This window comes from Rhinopithecus bieti, unplaced genomic scaffold, assembly GCF_001698545.2.
Source record: "Rhinopithecus bieti isolate Rb0 unplaced genomic scaffold, ASM169854v2 scaffold_41913, whole genome shotgun sequence".
Lineage (NCBI taxonomy): Eukaryota > Metazoa > Chordata > Mammalia > Primates > Cercopithecidae > Rhinopithecus > Rhinopithecus bieti.
Genome location: NW_016818964.1, coordinates 3,140,889 through 3,155,925, shown reverse-complemented (window position 1 = coordinate 3,155,925; position 15,037 = coordinate 3,140,889). Strand labels below are relative to the sequence as shown.

Genomic DNA, 15,037 nt, shown 5'->3' with positions numbered 1-15,037 from the left:
TTCCTGGAGACCTAATTCCTCCTGGAATGAGCATCCACCACCTAGAGAACATATGCACTTAAACAAAGGGCTTGATCTCTGCAAATTAGTCATGATTCTTTTGGCTGAAGGGGAAAAAATTCACCTCAAACCAGCCAACTCTAAAAGGGAAACTTACTGGCTTTTGTAACTTGGAAACATGGAAGTGGGTAGTAAATTGAGGTAAAGCTTAGTCCAGGATCTCCGGAGATGTCATCGGATGTGTCAGTCCATTTCTGTCTTTCCACCTCCCTCTATCGCTCTCCTCTCCTACATGTGGAAACCGTGGCCACATTCAGCTTCAGGGCTACTTCACAAAGCTAGCCGCCTCAAAGTTTAGGGACTTTTACATTCCCTTAGAAAGACACTGACTGGTCTGATTTTGGTCCACATTCTCGTCTTTAACCAGTCAGTGTGGCAAAGCAATGAAGGTAGGTCTGGGTCACATGCCTACACTATGGGGTATCCTCACTGTGGTCCAATGGAGGGGAGGAGAGCTGTTCCTCAAAGGAATTGCGACACTGTTTCCATAAAGAGGGTACAAAAACAAGAGATGTCTTCTATATTCAGTCCTCCTATTTACAAAATGTAGAAAGTCATTTCTAGTCCCCAGGGTGACTACAAAGGTTAAATGCTATGAACAGGTCAAAGCACTCACAAACTGCTATGTACAACACATACTAGTCACTGTATTTCTTCTTTCGTCTGGTCTTCCTCTGGGTAACTTGTGGGCGATGGGGTTATCACGTTCTTTTTCTCTGCTAACCTCAGGTCTACTACTCAACAAGATAGTCTTCAAGGAAAATGAACCCCACGCTGGGCCTGGCCATTTTTCTGGCTGTTCTCCTCACCGTGAAAGGTCTTCTGGAGCCAAGCTTCTCACCAAGGAATTATAAAGCTTTGGGCCAGGCCCAAGGGTGGAAGGAAAGGAAGGCAGCCAAGGAGCTTACAAGGCAGAACATGGATTTTGGCTTTAAGCTTCTCAAGAAGCTGGCCTCCAACAACCCTGGCAGGAACATCATGCTATCCCCCTTGAGCATCTCTACAGCTTTCTCCTTGCTGTGCCTGGGTGCCCAGGACAGCTCCCTGGACGAGATCAAGCAGGGGTTCAACTTCAGAAAGATCCCAGAAAAAGATCTTCATGAGGGCTTCCATTACATCATCCACGAGCTGAACCAGAAGACCCAGGACCTCCAAGTGAGCATCGGGAACATGCTGTTCATTGACCGGAGGCTGCAGCCCCAGCGTATGTTTTTGGAAGATGCCGAGAACTTTTATGGTGCAGAAACCATACTCACCAACTTTCAGAATTTGAAAATTACTCAGAAGCAGATCAATGACTTTATCAGTAATAAAACCCATGGGAAAATTAATAACCTGATCAAGAATATAGACCCTGGCACTGTGATGCTTCTTACAAATTATATTTTCTTCCGAGGTAAGGCTTTTGGCATGTTGGTGTGGAATGAATAGGATGACCATTAGACTTGGGTTAAAAACCTGGGTTGGCCACTATTTGCTCTTTGACCTTGAATTCATACGTCATTTATCTCTCAGAACCTCGCTTTACCTATCTGTAAAATGGGTACCATAATACATAACTCATCATATGATTATCAAGATTTAAAGTGAAAATGTATGTGAAATGAGCTTTATGAAGTCTGTCATTTTCATGGTTAGTGATTATCCTAACACAACATTGGTTACAGAGATCGGAATTACATTTTATTCCCATCTCTTAGAAGAGAAAAAAATTCAGAGAGAGATTAACTGACTTACTCCAAGTTACAAAGCCCATCATTGAGAGTCAGGACTGGAACCCATTTCTCTTGGCCCTAGCACTGTGTGCTTTCCAGCACTTTAAGCAGACACCTGAGATAGTGATTGTGTTGATTACGGTGATGGTGATCACTCGGTGGGTCTTCTTATATATAATATATATGAATTCTCCTTATCAGACTTTATATATTTCCCAGATCTGATGGAAAGAGACAGAAAAAAAAGACGGAAGAATGTTTGTTTCCAAATTTCAGCTTTATCCCCCAACACCACACAGAACACATATACACAGACAGGTTGGCCAAAATAGGTGAGAATCAGAGGCCAACACCCATCGGTCCAGATAAAATCACTGCTGGAGTGTCAGGAACACGGTACTAAATATAAAAAATTGAGGGTTCTCAAAATCCACAGGCAGATTGATGGCTAAAGAAGAAAAAAGGTGACCACTGGCAGTCTAAAACCTCGATGTGCCTAAACCAGAGAAGGAAAGGGGAGAATATGGAATTTCCTGAAATTCCTATGTCCCCTAGATAACAACAGGAATAACAGTGAAAATAACGATGCTGATGATGACTAGCACCTACTCAACCTCACTATACACAGGCACTGAGCTGTGCTGCCTTATCCTGCTACATGTCAAGGCATCCCTATGAGGTAGCTGCCAATATCCTCATTCTACAAATAAGAACACTGAAGTCCAGGGAGACTGAGACACTTACCCAAAGTTAACCCTTGATAACCTTTTGGACAGGTAGATAGAACAGTGAGGCCAGGATTTGAACTCAGGGAGTTGGCCCTACAATGAGGACTCTCGAGTAGCAAGTTTGAAAGACCCAGGTCTGAGTTTATGCCCAATAGGTCAAGGTATCTTCAGAGTCCAGGCACCCAGGCTTCAGTGTTCACTGCTCTTTGGCAAGCTCCCAATGGCAGCCTGTTTCATCAGTTTTCTTAGTTCCACATGACAGCAGCTCCTTCAGGACTGACTCAGATTAGAATCAAGCATTTCTACTCACACCAGACTCAATTAGCCCTCATTAATTGTAATGCAGTCCCCTCTGTTAGGACATACTCAGTGGGCTTTCTCAGGCTTAGGGGAACCTGGGCTTATGGTAGTCTGCTTTTCCCCTCTTAATTTGGCAGTCTAGTCTTGACTTCTTTGGGAACTAATAATTACACCTGAGCCCATCTCATCAGAAATCTCCAGGATGTGGTATGAGGGCAAGGACTTCCCTGATACCCCAGAATATCCCTTTTCACCCTGAATCTGTGTGGACAGAGACTAGTGGTTAGATGGATTTAGTCACCTTTTCTCCCATGGGATGATCATGTCATTTTGTCTTTCTTCAAACTAAGCCAGGTGGCAACATGAGTTTGATCCAAATGTGACTAAAGAGGAAGATTTCTTTTCGGAGAAAAACAGTTCAGTCAAGGTGCCCATGATGTTCCGTAGTGGCATGTACCAAGTTGGCTATGATGATAAGCTCTCTTGCACCATCCTGGAAATACCCTACCAGAAAAATATCACAGCCATCTTCCTCCTTCCTGATGAGGGCAAGCTGAAGCACTTGGAGAAGGGCTTGCAGGTGGACACTTTCTCCAGATGGAAAACGTTACTGTCACGCAGGTAAAGTGGGTGCCTAGCCCTCGCAGCTTTTTCCTTCTCCTGTCTTCCCTCTTATTTCTTCTCTCTGAGCTCTTACCTCACGGCCAAGTCCTCTTCTGGCCTCTATAATAAACTTATATCATGGTGAGAAGTAGACTGGGGAACAAATCACAAGAATAGAGTGAAGTGCTTGACTCTTTGAGGGAGATTCATCAAGACTGTGAGAGCACAGTAGATGGAGTCTCAGCGGAGGGTGGTGGTCAGGGAGGACTTCACAGAGGATATAGTATTTGAGCCAAGTCTTCAAGGCTGGGTGGCAGTCTGTATGAAAGGTGGACGAGCAAAGGAAACTGCAAGGACACACACGGGCTGTAAAAGAGAGCTGTGAGTTGTGAGGAGAATGATGTTGTCAACTGTGGTGTCACAACAAAACCCGTGAAGTGTCCAAAGTAAGTTATACAAATAGTTGAAGAACCAAAGAGAGTAAATATTTTTCTTTTAAAACATAAACAGATATTAGATTAATGCTAAGCCTACAGAATTCCTCCCAGGCACTTGCTTACTGATAGATTTTGGGGGAAGAGGTAAGAGTTGGTGTTGGGTTTAAGTCTTAGGGACTTAGTGTCAGCATGGACATACCTAGTGCCTTGAAAGTGGCTGGGCTAGTGGCCTCTAGTGGCCAGAGCAGTGAAGGGGATGTAGCAGAGTGGGCAGCTTCCACTTGGACAGGTGTCAGATGTCCCCTTCTCTGTTCTTCTCTTTCCCTCTTCCACTTTGTCCCTGTCATCATTCCCCGTGCATCTCCATAAAGGTATTTACTGAGAACCTCTGCCACACCTAATGTCCTGTCAGGCACCAAGGATGGTTCCAGGAGAGGTGCAGATGATCCTAGGACTGAGCTTAGTAACCCATGGGTGGTAACTGAACTGATGCAACTCTTTTCCTGCAGAACATGACCTTGGAGGCATTGCAGAATGCATCTCTTATATTTAGAGTGAGCCGCAGGCTCAAGAAAGGGAAATTCTGATTCTGAATGCTTCCAATAAAGTCACGGCTCTGGGACGGGGGAGCCCAGTGGCAAAGCATCCTGAGAGAGTTGCCATCCCTTGAGATCTGTGTAGCCTCACCCGCCCTTCTCACTGGGAACCAGGGAGCTGCAAGGGTTGGCAGGGTCTGGCCACTGAAACAAAAGGAGGGGTCCAGGTTACAACCTTTAGCTGAGACCTGATTTTCTCATCTATGGTGTGTGGACGTAATATTGCCAACATCACAGTACTCTTGAGAGAATTAAGTGTGCCTTAGCAAACATTGCCCCACAGAAAACACACCCAAATGCAAGTTCCTTTCTCCTTCTCCTTCCCATTGGCTAAAGAGGCAGAGCCCCAAGGTTCTCAGCAGAACTTTTGAACTTCTGGTTTATTGAATGACAGGTGTCCTGCAAATCTGACCCTCTTACCCTCAGGTTGAAGCTCTAGGGCGGCTGCTCCTCCACTGAAGAAGATGTTTCCAGTGGGAAGGGCAGGTGAGGCTGTGCAGATCTCGAGGGATGGCAGTGCTCTTGGAATGCCCTGCCACTTAGCTCCCCCCTTCCATAAATGTGACTTTATTGAAAGTATTCAGAACCAGAATTTTCCTTTTTTGTGCCTGCAGCCCACTCTAGATATCACAGATGCATTCTGCAATGCCTCCAAGACCATGTTCCATGTGAAAGGAGTCACATCAGTTCAGTTCAGTTACCACCCACAGGTTCCCCCATGTTGTCTCAACATGGGGACATCCCAAAGGGACTGACATGTTTCAGCCTGCACTCTACAGAGTTTTAGAGTTCATAGGGATGTCTTGGGAGATCTCCCTAAGGAATTTGGGGCTGTAGAAGGTGAAGAGAAGGTGAGAAATGGGAAGAATGCCAGGTCTTCCACCCCACTTCATCTGGAAGTCCTGACTTTGTGAGACATGGACTCCAGAATATGACCTTTCCTGTAGGACTCAAATTACAGTGGCTTGAGACCCTGCAGTTGATTTGCTGGAACTTGCCATCCTGACTGCACTCCCGTCCCATCTCCAAGCCATGTCTGACAATTTCCCCATGGGGCTACAGCTCAGGTGCTGCACTGGGGGCTTCACGTTCCCCTCACCAAAGCCCTCTGCAGCCCCCGGTGCTGTGACCACCATCAGGCCCCCACTAACCACACAGAGATGTTCCCTGGCCACTGCCACTATCTCTCTGGCTTCAGGCTTCATCTCCTTTTGCACCTCTACTCAAGAGTGGAATAGAACCTTCGAGATTTTCTGTAGGCCAGTGCCAGACTTCCTGGAGGTTTGGGAATAACAGAACCAAAGCTCTCACAAGAACCCAGGATAACTTAGAGTGCATAGAAGTGGCGTCTTGTAGAGTCCAAGTGTAGGCTATTCTCAGCGTCTTTTCCAGGGCACCTCCTTCCATTTATCTAGTGCCTGCTCTGCCTCCCCTATCCCTCTGGGACTGCTTCCTGCATCTTCATGACTTGAGGCCAGGCCTCCTCACCAGGAAGGCCATGGAGAGGAAGGTTCTTCTCACCCCAGGGATGTCTTGCCTACCCAGTCACTTCTGGCCTTGGAATGACAGACAGGGTAATGTCTACCTTCCCAAGAAGAAACTCCAAATCCTCTTGCAGGACAGGGGGCTTGCCCACAGTCCCCAAGGAATTACATTTGGTTAGAACATGATAGGCAAATATTCCTACTGTCTGAGCTCATTATTTCTGGGAGATAAGAGGTCAAGTTGCTTTGATCTACCGGTGAGAAGCGTAGTCCGGACATCTCAGTGGTCCGCTGTGGGGTGGACAGGCTATCCCTATGTATTCTTCCTGCAGTCCCCTCCAGACGGGAGAAGACCCTGAGCAGAAAAATCACCTTTTCCCTAAAAGGAGTAACAAAGTCAACAGACACACACCAGTTTACATGTGGGTAGAACATGTCAGAATTTAGGCTTCGGATGACTTCCACCTGGCCTCTGTGCAGGAGGCAGACACCTGCTTTGGATTTGCATAATTTGAGGCCAGGTGCTCCTCTGATTTCCCCAGAGGAAACGCTCTATTTCCCAGGGTCCACCTTTAGGAGCAGAAAATTGCTGGTGGTTTTGAAATAGCCATTGTCCTGTTCAGAAGTGTTGAGGGTCCACTCCCAGCCTGGGTGCCCCCCACACATTTCCGTACATATTGGTATATGCACTCACCTGCCAGCAGCAGCTGCATTTAATGCCTTCCCATGTTGGCACAAACTAAAGCAAATCTCCCCATTAACGCACTGGACCTAGGGCTCTTCGCTACTCAGGAACATCACCCTAGAAATCCACTCCTCACTTTCCTACATCAACATATGTTTTTCTCTCTTCTGAATCATTTCCATCAGATACAAAGATGCTCTTATCTTCCATCTCATCATGAAACCTCGTAGGGGGCCAGGGATAACTTACAGCTCATGGAAGTGGCTTCTATGCAAGAAGACAAAGCAGGTGTCTGCCTTCTGTGCAAGCAGACCTGTACGACTTGTGCTGGCCTGCAGGAAATCTCAATGCTCTTATTTTTCCCAACATAAAAGTGTCTCTTGACCTCTGCTTTCCCCCAGTTATTCCCCCATTTCGTCACTCCCCCTTTGCAGGTGAATACCGTGAAACAGTTGCCTCTGTTCACAGCCCCTAGTTCCTCTCATCCTTTCCTAAATCCACTCCAGTCCAGCTTCTGCACCTACTTCTCACAGACAGCTCCATTCCCAGGGTCCCAAGGGTGTCTGTGTTGCAGAGTGCAGTCAGCCTCAGGCCTCGCTGTTAGGCTGGTTGGTGTCCCCACCTCCTTAAGGTGCTCTTCATTTGGCTTCAAGCTCTCCACTCTCACGGCACATCCCACCTCTCCCCTCCTCAATCTCCTTTGCTGGAGACCCCTCTCCTCCTCCAGGTCTCAGAGGTGAGTGTCTCAGGGCTCAATTCCCAGCCTTCTTTTCTCTCTATACTTACTCCTGAGTGAGTGCACAGGCTCAGAGCTTTAAACACCATCTCTATTACCACGACTGCCATGCTTCTAGCCCCAGTCCCTGTTCTCCCCCAAACTCCAGAGTCATGGATCTTTCTGTTTACCCAGAATCTCCCCTGTATGTGTAATTGGAGCTTAGTGTCAACACATCTAGAATGGTGTCCTGATCTGTCCCCAGGGAGCCTCCCCAAGCCTGCCCATCTCAGTCAATGGTGACTCCATCTTTTTAGTTGCTCAAGCCAAAAACCTTGGAGTCACCCTGACCACTCTCAAATGCCTCATTCCGTCTGTCAGGAAACCCCTTTAGCCTACAGCAAACTACATCTGGAATTTGGTATCTTTCCACTCTCTCTATGGCTCCCAACATCCGACGACCACACTAGCTTCCAAATGGTCTCCCGGCATCAGTTTTGCCCATCCCTACTTCACACACACCACCACCACCAAGAGTATATTCTTAACAGAGGCGATAGAATTATCTTTTTAAATCCTAAGCAAGACTATGTCACTCCTCTCTTCAAAACCCTACAGTGACTGCCCATTTTATTCAGAAAAAAAAAAAAAAAAAAAGCCTAATTTGTCGAATTCCCTTGCATGCCTCAAGGTTTGCTCAAACCTTGGACCGATCCCCGATATCTGCAAGTTGACCTATTTATTTTTTTCCATAGCACTTACTGCCTTCTGCATACTACCGGTACGTGTGTGTAGGTTTAGGTGGTACTTTTTGCGATGTTGATTCTATCCTCTGTCTTCCCTGCTAGAACACACAGTCAGGGGCAGGGATCTTTGCCTGTTCTGTTCATAGATGCATCTCCAGCACCTAGAACAGCACCTGGTATACAGTGGGCATTTAATAAATGTTTGTTGAGTGAATGAAGTAGTGGAAAGGTAAATTTGGGAGTCGTCAGGTCTGTGGATGATATTCAAAGCTGTGAGACTGAATGCCATTCATGGGGAGGGAGTGAAGGTGGAAAAGAGAAGGGGACCAAGGTCTGAGTCTTGGAGCAGCAGCGTAGCTGGTAGAGACAGGTGGGGTGGAGCCAGACAGGGGCAGGAGTGGTGGGGAAGGAGGAGAAGCCTCAAGGGTGAACTTGGAACGCTTCACCCTGGGGAAAGAGATTACTGGCAGGTGCGGCTCACTGGGAGTTGACTCTGGGATGTGGGGCTGGATGTCAACGGTGACTCTGGAAAGAGTTACTTCCATAGAAAGTTGAAGTCAAAGAGCGGACTGCAGTGGACTGAGGCAATCGTGGGAGGGAGTGGAGATAGCTAGCAGAGACAACCTCTGCTACAAAGGGAAGTAAAGAAATGAGCTGGAAGCTGGAAAGGCAATTCAGGGCCAAGACAGATGTCTTGGCGTTAGTTTTTGAGGATCGGGTGCAGCCTTCTCCAGAGGAGGATCAAAGGGGCACTGTTGAAGGATGATGCAGGAGAGAGAGGACACATAGGCAGGAATGAGGTCCTTGGGTAGGTGGGAAAATAGGGTGCAGGGCCAGGTGAACAGGAGTCCAGGGCCTGCAGGTACCTCAGGAGACCCTGGCCCCAGGCTCCGGGCAGGAGGCTGATCGCGGTTCAGCCACAGAGGATGTGAAGTTACTAGTTGGAGGGCAGGAGGATGGACACCTGCTAAGCGCCGACTGTCTGCTGAGCGCCTTGTCTGCATTTGCCTTAGCACCCCTAGTGTTCCGCGGGAGGGATGAGGATCAGCTTCCTTCTCGCGTAAGTGACTTAGAGAGGGAAGGTCATTTGCCCCAAGTCATAGAGCTCATGAGAGGCAGAGTGGATTTGAACTCAGTTCTGTCTAGCTCCAGATTCTGGGTGCCCTGTTCCCTCCAGCGTCAGATATTCCGGGGTCAGGATGGGCTCAGGGCTCAGGCATGGCAGTGACTACAGTGGGGACATTGTCAGTGACTGTGGCTGAAGGGGCTCTGAGACAGGGGGACTTGAGACTTGAGAACACTCGCTGTAGAAGGTTCTGGGGCAGGTGTGCTGGGAGGCAGGGATACTGTTCAGATTGCTTACAGTGTTTTGAAAATAGGGTCCCAGGGTTAAGGAATCCCTCCTCGTTCTGTGGATGGAGAGAGATTGGAGACCTTTGGGGCTGGGAGGACACATTTCATTCATCATGTATCCTGAGGCTTACTCTGCAACACAACAGGACTTGACCACTCACCCTTGTCGTGTCAATTCCCCAGGGTCGTAGATGTGTCTGTGCCCAGACTCCACATGACAGGCACCTTCGACCTGAAGAAGACTCTCTCCTACATGGGTATCTCCAGAATCTTTGAGGAGCATGGTGAACTCACCAAGATCGCCCCTTATCGCAACCTGAAAGTCGGCCAGGTAAGCCTGCCTAGCCTGGACTCCACTCCCTGCAGCACAGGGGCCTTCGCCCAGTCCCGGGCCAGAGCCAGGGTCACAGTGGCTGTCAGAGCCAGGACTCCACCCACCAGTTGGGGTGGCCATGAATCCAGCTGTGACCCTTACCAATCCCATGATACTGGGCAAACTACATAACCTCCCCCAGCCCCATGCTTCCAGTCTTTAAAACTGCTGCTATTTTGGAAATCTATTCAATGTAACAAACATTGATCAAGGCCTGGAACAGTTATCAGGCCTAGAAATGGTCTAGATCTAACCCAGACCCTCTCTCAAAGGCAACATGCTTTTCTCTCTTTTCCTTCCTTTTCCTTTTCCTTTCCTTCCTTCCTTCCTCCTTTCCTTCTTCCTTCCTTTCCTTCCTTTTCCTTCCCTTTCCCTTCCTCCCCTCCCTCCCTCCTCCCTCTTCTCTCTCTTCTCCTCTTCTCTCTCTTTCTTTTCCTTTCTTTCTTTCTTTTTTGTCTTTCTTCCTCTCTCTCTCTCTCTCTCTTTCTTCCTCTCTTTCTCTCTTTCTTTCTTTCTTCTTTCTTTTTTTTTTGACAGAGTCTTGCTCTGTTGCCCAGACTGGCGTGCAATGGTACATCTTGGCTCACTGCAACCTCCACCTCCCGGGTTCAAGCAATTCTCCTGCCTTAGCCTCCTGAGTAGCTGGGATTACAGGCGCCCGCCCCATGCCCAGCTAATTTTTTTGAATTTTTAGTAGAGACGGGGTTTCAGCATGTTGGCCAGGCTGGTCTCAAACTCCTGATCTCAGGTCATCCACCCATCTTGGCCTCCCAAAGTGCTGGGATTACAGGCGTGAGCCACCGCGCCCAAGGCCACACGTTTTGTATGAGTTGGCGTAAGCATTTGCTGCATAGGAAGAGATGACCAAGCAAAGGGGCCTGTGGCCTCTGACAAAGGTGAGCACCTGATTGCCTGGGGCCAAAAGAGAGCAGCATATAAGTAGGGTCACCAAATTTAGCAGATTTCATACAGGATACCCAGCTAAATTTGAATTTTAAGCCAGGCGCGGTGGCTCAAGCCTGTAATCCCAGCACTTTGGGAGGCCGAGACAGGCGGATCACGAGGTCAGGAGATCGAGACCATCCTGCCTAACACAGTGAAACCCTGTCTCTACTAAAAATACAAAAAACTAGCCGGGCAAGGTGGCGGGCACCTGTAGTCCCAGTTACTTGGGAGGCTGAGGCAGGAGAATGGCGTAAACCCGGGAGGCAGAGCTTGCAGTGAGCTGAGATCCGGCCACTGCACTCCAGCCTGGGCGACAGAGTGAGACTCCGTCTAAAAAAAAAAAAAAAAAAAAATTGAATTTTAGATAAATGATGAATAATTTTTTTAGTGCCAGTATGTTCTGAATATTGCAGAGGACATACTTACACTAAAACATATTCATTGTTTATCTTGAATTCAAATTTCACTGGATGTCCTGTATTTCACCTGGCAACCCTACTTTGGGGTTAAAAAGGCATTGAAGGAGGGGAAAGATTTCAACGAGCAGAGATGGGTGCAGGAATGGGTGCAGCAGTGTGGCCAAGGCTGGAGGGTTTTGCATATCATGCAGTAGTGGGTGGTGGGGATTAGGTGCTTAATGGAGATGAAGTGGGAGGTTCAAGCCAGTCTGGGAAGGATCCAGCTTGCCAAGCTGAGCCCGCTGCTCTGAATCAGATGGCACAGATTCCACTGTAATTTTCACTTTGACATAAGAAACACAGCTACTAGAATTTTCTCACTTTTGAGCTTTCCTGCCACAGACTTCCCACAAACATTCAACACCAGCTCTGAAGGTCTTGTTGAGTTTAATGGCTCTGTAGTTCTGTAGTTACGCTTGCTGATAGCTGTGATTCTATCACAGGATACTATCCTGTTTTCTGCAAGGAAAATTGTGAGAATTTTGCAGACTAGGAAGAAATGTGCAAGGATTTCACACATACCCATCCGCTTACCAGTACTGATCACCTGTTTACAGATGTTGATGCCTTTGGAGTGGATTTGGGATGCAAGTCATCTCAGAGCTAATCCAGAATCCTCCTCCCTCTTAACCATCCACCAGGTGGATGAAAGGAGGTGCTGGAGGCTTCAGGGTGGGGATACCACCACCTCACTTTCACCCAACTACAGCCCAGTAGACCTTTTCTGCCATGGCTGTGGTTGATGCTTCCCTGTAACCCATGAGAAAGAGAAGCAAACTCCACTCCATCTCTCCCCACACCGACCCCCGTAACTGATGCTCCCCCTGCACCATCTTTTCCTTCACGCGGCATCTGCTTGTCGAATATTCTCCAGCATTAATGGCAAAAGAGCCAGAAACCCTGGAGTAAACCAAGTTACTGCTGTGCTGGACAGCTTGGACCAAGTTGTCTCCCTCTCTGATCCTCTCTGGGCCTCCGGCCCACCATGGTCGCTGAGCAGCTTGGCAGTCCCTGACTTTGCCCTTGGCTTCCACAGGCTGTGCACAAGGCTGAGCTGAAGATGGATGAGAGGGGTACGGAGGGGGCCGCTGGCACTGGAGTACAGACTCTGCCCATGGAGACACCACTCGTCGTCAAGATAGACAAACCCTATCTGCTGCTGATTTACAGCGAGAAAATACCTTCCGTGCTCTTCCTGGGAAAGATTGTTAACCCTATTGGAAAATAAAGGAGAATTCCTGTTGCCGCAGACCCCGAACATGGCTTGGGATTGAACATGTTCCGTCTTCCTGAGATGGAAGTGACAGGCACAGTTCAGCTTAGCCCCTCCCCGTCACTATCTCCCTAGACTGCCTGAAAGAGCAAAATTGCAAGTTCTAGGAAGTCCTGTGCCCCGTTCCCTCCCTGCCCATTCAAATGCTGGGATTCGATGCCCCCCGACTCGGTGGCATTCTCCTCTCCCCTCCAGCAGGCAGAGGGACTCTGTGATTTAATAAACAAACGTTTCTCCCCGCAGCCCTGCCCCAGGTTGACTGGCTATTGGTGGATAATCTGGGGAAGGTATGGGCCACCGCAAGTACCTGGAGACTGGAGGGAGAGACTGGGTTCAAATCCTAGAATGAGGTATCTTTGGGAAAGCCACAAACCCTCTTTGGGCCTGTCTTCTTATTTCTGAAGTGAAGGTCTTGCCACTCCCTTTGGGGCTCCGAGGAAGCTAGTTCAGTGCTTTAAAAAAGTTGTTCCCACCTCTGTAAGCCCTCGGCCAATTATCCGCCCCAGTGTGTCCACGTGGGAGCTCTGGGCTCAGCCAGGCATTCAGGTGGATGGGGAAACAGGGACAGGGCCAGTTCAGCCCCTGGGGCAACATTAGAAGGACGAAGTCTAGAGTAGCAGCTAGAATTTGCCGCCAACTTTATCCATTTCAGGCACAAAAAGAACGTCCTGGCACCCTCCCTCCCATGTCCCCTCCTTATCTGGTTGTTAAAGGCAGATCCTGCGGTTTAAACCTGTTAGCAAGTTCAATTGAAGAGTGAGTGGCCCCAGAAAATGCGGCCCTGCAGGGCCTCCTGTGGCCACTAGAGGGCACCAGGTGCTCGCAGGGCCGTCCACAAGTCCCTGGCCTGGTGCCAGCTCATTTCAGGCATCTGGTTCCTTCTTTTCCTGCAGGGAATTCTCTGGGCTTCCGGTGTTTGGAGAGGAGAGGATACTTGCTGGCTTGGCATTGAGAAGCCTCGGCTGTTACTACTTATCATTTCCTGGGCCTGTTTAGCAGTTTGCAGCTCAAAGTGTCCTTTGTGTTCTGGTCACAGGTGCTCTCAGAGCAGCCAGAGTGGGCGTCCCTATGACAGACGTGGAAACTGAGGCTCAGAGAGGTGAAGTGGCTTCCTCGTGGCCTCAGGGTTAGCCACATGCAGCAAGCGCCCCATCTTCTGGTTTGGGGCAGGAAGGGAGGAGTAGCCAGAGGCTGGTGGAGAAGGCTGCCTGGTGGGGGGCCGGGGCTAGTGGACGGTGGTGAAGGCTGAGCCCGGGAGCCCAGAGTGCGCAGCCCCTTTTCCAGAGGGTGGGGGTGAGAGAGAAGGTTGAGACCCCGCACAGGGACACAGACCTGGGAAAAAGCCTGGGAATCTCAGCCGAGCCCTTTGCCGACATCATTTCCCCTGCCCCAGCCTGAAGGGTGGGTATGGAAAGACAGAAACCCTCAGCTACGGTGTCAGGTGCACAAAATATGACACTGGGGACGTGACACAGCCAGGCAAGCCACTGAGTGGCCAGGTGACCTGTGCATGTCACTAAACCTTTCTGAGCCTTAGCTGCTTCATTTATTGAGAGAGGATCATAATATCTACCTCAGCGGCTAAGCTAGAGTCTAATACCCTCTATCTACCTACCTACCTCTGAGGATCACATGAGGTTGCATGGCCATCGTGCCTGGCATGTGGGCTTGCAGTTGAGAGCCCCTGCTGCGGTCCCCACCAGCCCCCTCCAGTGTCTGCAATGACCAGCTGTTTCCCAAAACTCTGCCCCAGGCATTTGCTTCTGTCATCTCCTCTAATGAGAATTCCCTCCTCTAGCCTAACAAACTTCTACTCACCCTTTAATACCCAGGCCATTAGGACCTCTTTGTGAACTCTTCTCTACCTTTCCAACATCTTCCAAGCAGCCTTCCAAAACCCTCACCTCCATGCATGACGATGGCAAGTGGGTCTGAATGTTCCCTCCAGCCCTCTGTGGGCTGCAGTCAATCCTCCATTAAATGATGACTTCCGGGCTGCAATCTCTGAGCTCCTCGTTGATACATGTAGACCGGTTCCTGCCTTCCTGGGGTTAATAATCAGTGAGGGAAGCCATCATGAATACAATAAACACACATTCGTCATGAGCTGCAGTGGGCACAGTGAAGGAGACGTTGCAGAGCTTGCAAAGGATGTCACAGAAGGATTGCATCCAGTCGGACGGGCACGTGTCACAGAAGGATCATGTCCAGTCCGGGGGTCGCATGTCACAGAAGGGTCACATCCAGTCCGATGGCCCAAGAAAGGCTTCCTCGGGATGTAATATTTAGGGAGAGCTCCAAATGCTGGGAACTCATCTGTTTTTAAACTGTAGTTAGGAATTAAAACTGCATATAGAAGTGTTTTTTCCAGCATAGTTATTAATATGTTAAATACTGATTGGTATTTTTTTTTGTTTATTTATTTTTTTATTATACTTTAAGTTCTAGGGTACATGTGCATAACGTGCAGGTTTGTTACATATGTATACTTATGCCATGTTGGTGTGCTGCACCCATCAACTCGTCAGCACCCATCAATTCATCATTTATATCATGTATAACTCCC

The 15,037-nt window shown here is 48.7% G+C and overlaps 1 protein-coding gene across 1 annotated transcript; it reads left to right on the top strand.

Annotated features, from left to right (window-relative positions):
* Positions 1 to 811: 811 nt before the first annotated feature.
* Positions 812 to 12,454, top strand: SERPINA12 (serpin family A member 12). Its single transcript, XM_017857877.1, has 4 exons — positions 812 to 1,456; positions 3,154 to 3,424; positions 9,606 to 9,753; positions 12,235 to 12,454. The coding sequence occupies exons 1-4, from the start codon at positions 823 to 825 to the stop codon at positions 12,424 to 12,426; spliced, it is 1,245 nt and encodes a 414-aa protein (XP_017713366.1). The 5' UTR covers positions 812 to 822; the 3' UTR covers positions 12,427 to 12,454.
* The last annotated feature ends 2,583 nt before the right edge of the window (positions 12,455 to 15,037 follow it).

What these genes read in the sequence shown, in the direction of transcription:
- SERPINA12 (XM_017857877.1), top strand. Translation starts at nt 823, where the DNA reads ATGAACCCCACGCTGGGCCTGGCCATTTTTCTGGCTGTTCTCCTCACC. An exon ending in AAATTATATTTTCTTCCGAG is followed by an intron (nt 1,457 to 3,153) that starts GTAAGGCTTTTG and finishes CTTCAAACTAAG; the next exon opens with CCAGGTGGCAACATGAGTTT. An exon ending in GCAACCTGAAAGTCGGCCAG is followed by an intron (nt 9,754 to 12,234) that starts GTAAGCCTGCCT and finishes TGGCTTCCACAG; the next exon opens with GCTGTGCACAAGGCTGAGCT.